The sequence below is a fragment of the Mesitornis unicolor genome, unplaced genomic scaffold (assembly GCF_000695765.1).
Source record: "Mesitornis unicolor isolate BGI_N332 unplaced genomic scaffold, ASM69576v1 scaffold229, whole genome shotgun sequence".
Lineage (NCBI taxonomy): Eukaryota > Metazoa > Chordata > Aves > Mesitornithiformes > Mesitornithidae > Mesitornis > Mesitornis unicolor.
Window position 1 is genome coordinate 1 of NW_010204988.1, and position 4772 is coordinate 4772.

The window sequence follows — 4772 nt, forward strand, 5'->3', positions numbered from 1 at the left end:
ACCAGGACAGCTCCAGCATTTTATGGGCTGTATATCTGCCATACCTTGCCAACTGCATATTTTGGGCAAGGAAGGCAGAGACAAGGCTGAATTCAGATACGTCATCATCAGAATTTGAGGGAGCAAGTGGTTGTCCTGTTTATTTTGCAATGGGGAAAGCAAATATGGCAAATGAGTGGTTATATATAAAGTACTTTGATGTATTCATGTACTGGTGGAAATGTGATGGTCTTGTTTTGGGAAATGGATTTGTCTCCTCCTTGAAACCTCTCTGAAGTGTGTTTTAATGGTTTTACTACTGCAGAAATGGTAACGTCTCAGGGAAAAATAGATATAAACCATGCAGTTATCCAGCTAGAGAAAGCAACCTTCCCTTTTGCCAAAACAACGACTTGGTATTGATTCTTACTGATTGGTTTGAAGAGAGACATTTATGTATTTACAGCTCGGGGTTAGAATGGGCTTTAATGGTGAGAACTGGCACAGAAACTGTACTGTAAAATGAGTTCTCTCCCTCCTTAAGTTAGGAGTAACACAGCTTATAGCACTTCACGGTCAAATGAAACCTTGCTCGGCTGAGCTGCCAGAACACCCCGATGAAACCAGTGAAACTTTATTTTCTGGAGAAACATTTTCTGTAACTCACATTTTTCAGCAAATCTCTGTGTTTTGGAAAGCACAGTGACAATTCTGCGAGGTATTTGCTGCGATGGACATAATTTCTTATTAAATGCCACACGCGTCCACGTGGGATTGACCCGTACCCGTGTGTTTTTCAGTACAGGATGGTGAAGGAAGCACTGGAGGAGCGTGCGAATCTGCTGGAAATCGCCCCGCACCTCTCGGCCCCTCTGCCCATCATGCTGCCCGTTTACAAGTAAGCCCTGCCGTCATCTCTCTACCATTGCTTCTGGCAAGCAGGCTGCTTCCCTGCAGAAGTTTTGGGATGCCAGTGTGTCCCTGAGCCTGTCCCAGCCTCTGTCCTGTGTTGTAGGAGCAGGAAACTCTTATGGCCCCAAGCAGCTTGGGGTTCACCTGGTCCAGTGCTGCCCCCTCAGTGCAGGGAGCAGGGGAGGCTGCAGCTGGAGTGGGCTTTCCTCCCCAGGATATTTGCTATTCTGGTTTACTTTACTGTAGACTCCCAGAGTTGGGTTTCTGTTGAGGAAAGCTGTGTTTCTAAAAAGCCTGCAGCGCTCAATGGAGGAATTCACTTGAGGAGCCCCTTCAGCCTGCACGTGCAGCCCGGTTCTTCCCTCAATACACAGCTTTAGCACCTCACCTTACAGCAAAGTACATAAAAGCCAGTTTGTGATCCTCATTCTGGAATAAATAAAGCCTTGAATCTGCTTAACTGACTGCAGTGCGTAGATCAGTAGCGAACGATACCTGAGTCCTTGCACACTTACGTTATATTGTGATACCATGAATTTATACGACGGTACGAAGTAGAGCTGGTGTCGTCCAGCACACCGAGTCAGTGAACGTGTTCTGTGTTGTAACAGCAGTGCGTGCGTGCGCTTCTAAGCTGCTTCTGCTTCCCTTCACGGGGAATTACCGCGTTTCCCCGCAGGTGGTGGCAGTTGCCGTACTACTGGATTGGAATCAAGCTGTACGACCTGGTAGCTGGCAGCCAGTGCCTGAAGAGCAGCTACGTCCTCAGCAAGTCGAGGGCCTTGGAGCTCTTCCCGATGCTGCGCAAGGACGAGCTGGTCGGAGCCATCGTCTACTATGACGGTACGTGGCCTTTCCGTGCTTGTGTTGCTGCCCGGTGCTGCTTCTGGGGCTGAAACACAATTACGCAGCTGTGGATCGCGTACCTTGGCTCTGTAAAGGTGAGAACCACAACTTGGAGGATTCACCGTGCACCTTAAGCGTTAATTTGGTCGTTAAATGATGTTTTTCATGACAAACTGCCTGGATATAGGAGGGAATGTTTTAGCTTTCTTGGCTGGTAGGTGTAGCGATGTGTGAACATGTTTTGGGGGATCCCCACAACTTTCCCTGTGTGATTGTGCCGTGCACTTCTCATTGAACGCTTCCAGTCCAGTTCTGGGCCCCTCAGTTCAAGAAGGACAGGAACTGCTGGAGAGAGTCCAGCATAGGGCTACAAAGATGATCAAGGGAGTGGAGCATCTCCCTTCTGAGGAGCGGCTGAGGGAGCTGGGGCTCTTTAGTTTGCAGAAGAGGAGACTGAGGGGAGACCTCATTCATGTTTATCAATATTTCAAGGGTGAGTGTCACGAGGATGGAGCCAGGCTCTTCTCGGTGACAAACAATGATAGGACAAGGGGTAACGGACACAAACTGGAACACAGGAGGTTCCACTGAAATTTGAGAAGAAACTTCTTCTCAGTGAGGGTGACAGAGCCCTGGCCCAGGCTGCCCAGAGAGGTTGTGGAGTCTCCTTCTCTGCAGACATTCAAAACCCGCCTGGACGCCTTCCTGTGTGACCTCATCTGGGTGTTCCTGCTCCGGCAGGGGGATTGGACTGGATGAGCTTTGGAGGTCCCTTCCAATCCCTAACATTCTGTGATTCTGTGATTCTGAGGTGTTGTAAGTAAGAAAATGTGATAATTCCTGTAACATTGAATGATTTACTGGAGCGTTTCCACTGTGCAATTAACCCCAGACCCAGAGATGCTGTGGCTCTTGCACTGGGTTGAGTGAGACCTGGACCAGTTCCTTCTGTATCACCAATAAGCTGGTTGCTCTGCAAAGGCAGCATTCATTATAATTATAATCAAATACTAGAGATTGCTCTGAGACATAAAAGGTTTCTGTTACAACCCCTTTAAAGAGAGGGTTATAAATTCGTGGGAGGAAAAACGCCTCCAGCTGGAGTTATTTAATTTATTGTATGGCTGGTTTGGGGCGTGTTTGTGTTTAATGCTTACACGAAATCCCTCTCTGAGACAATCAAGATGCTCTCTGCAAGTCTCTTGGTGTTCTCCCAAATACAACGATTTAGTATGACTCCTTGCAGTTGTCTAAGCAGCAGTTTTCACGTTCAGAAGTGTTGGTGCGTAGTCACGTTTGGGAGGAGCATCACTGGTGTTTGTGACAAATGACTGCTGAAAGCTTTGCTTATCTGAAATACTGGCGTTGGTGTTGATGTAGGGGTGTCCAGCTCTACCCAAACTGCTGCATTTGTGTGTTTGGGGGCAGATTGGTGATAGGGTTTGAGCCCTGCATTTACACTGTGCTTCAGCCGATTGGGGGAGAGGAGTAGGAGGGATCTCAAAAGACGCTGGGCTTGGTATTTATGAGGCTTTTGGCAAAAGCACACGTTGAGAATGGTAAATTGTCTCATATAGAGCCCAGCAGAATGGAAAAATAGATAAAATTCACCTATTTTTGTGTGGAGTATGTATGTGTAGGTTATTACTTGGGAGTAAGGTGAGGCTTAAAGGATGGAGTTGGTTTTTACCTGTCTGCATCTTCTCGACCTTGTTTGTGAGGTCTGGAGGAACTAAGAGGTTATGCAGAAGCACCGTTTGTGATGGGTTATGGGGTGTTTTCTGCATTCTGTGACAAGAGCTGCTGTGAACAGCAGAAGTAATTCAGATGTATTTTTGCATTATTATAAGCTATGTTCTGAGGGATCCCAGGAGCATGCAAGAACGTAAGTGGTTCTTGTAACTGCAATTACACTGCACTGTAACTTCAGATCTATTTATAATCTACTAAGTTTTTTGGATTAGTTACCCACATCTTTCTGCAGAATTTAAAGAAATGGTATTTTGCAGTGAGAAACTTAAAAAAAATTCTCCAAGCTTCACCAAACCTCAGTTTCTTACAAGAATGAAGTGGTTCTGGAGGACTGAAGTGTCACATTCAAGCACATGGTGCTGTCTGTGTGCTCTGATGCTGCCCCTCATCCACAATAAAACCTAGTTAAAGTTGTTTTGTCATCGTCAATTTACTTGTGTTCTGTCCACAGCCGGTTTGGTTTAAGCCCCAGTGTTTCAGCAGGCGCACTTCGGGTCTTGTACTGTATTGTGTGTGAGGTTTCATGGTACGCTGTCGTGCCCGAAATCCGGGGGAATGGAGGACAGAAGGGAAAGGGAGAAGGGGATGGTGAGACTGAATTTAACTGATTTGAGTGCTTTCAGAAGGGTTAGTCGTGATATAGAGCATTCCATGGTGGCAAACACATACATAAATATATATGTGTGTGTGTGTATATATGTGTGTGTGTGTGTGTATGTATATATGTGTGTGTGTATATATGTATATATATTTTTGAGTAGATATATGTGTATATATATACTTATATATGTATATAAGTAGATATATACTTGTGTGTATACACACATACATACAAATATATATACACACACATATATAAACATATATACATATATATCTACACATATGTGTGTATGTGTAGATATATATGTATATATAAGTTTGTGTGTATATATGTATATATGCATATAATTGTGTGTAGATATATGTGTATATATGTATATAAGTAGTTATATATTTGTGTGTGTAGATATATATGTATACACACATATATACAAACATATATACACACATAAACATAGATACATATATATATCTACACGTGTGTATGTGTAGATATATATGTATATATAAGTTTATATGTGTTTATATATGTATATATGCATATAATATTTGTGTGTAGATATGTGTATATATGTATATAAGTAGATATATATTTGTGTGTGTGTAGATATATATGTATATACACATATATACAAACATATATACACACAAACATACACACATGTAGATATATATATGTA

The 4772-nt window shown here is 43.5% G+C and overlaps 1 protein-coding gene across 1 annotated transcript in view; it reads left to right on the top strand.

Moving 5' to 3' along the window:
* The first annotated feature begins 306 nt into the window (after positions 1-306).
* Positions 307-4772, top strand: part of GPD2 (glycerol-3-phosphate dehydrogenase 2 (mitochondrial)) — a 26806-nt gene continuing 22340 nt past the window's right edge. Inside the window, exons 1-3 of the mRNA XM_010191210.1 lie at positions 307-359; positions 770-877; positions 1571-1734. Of these exons, the coding sequence (XP_010189512.1) occupies positions 307-359; positions 770-877; positions 1571-1734 (325 nt within the window). The remainder of the gene's footprint in view (positions 360-769; positions 878-1570; positions 1735-4772) is intronic.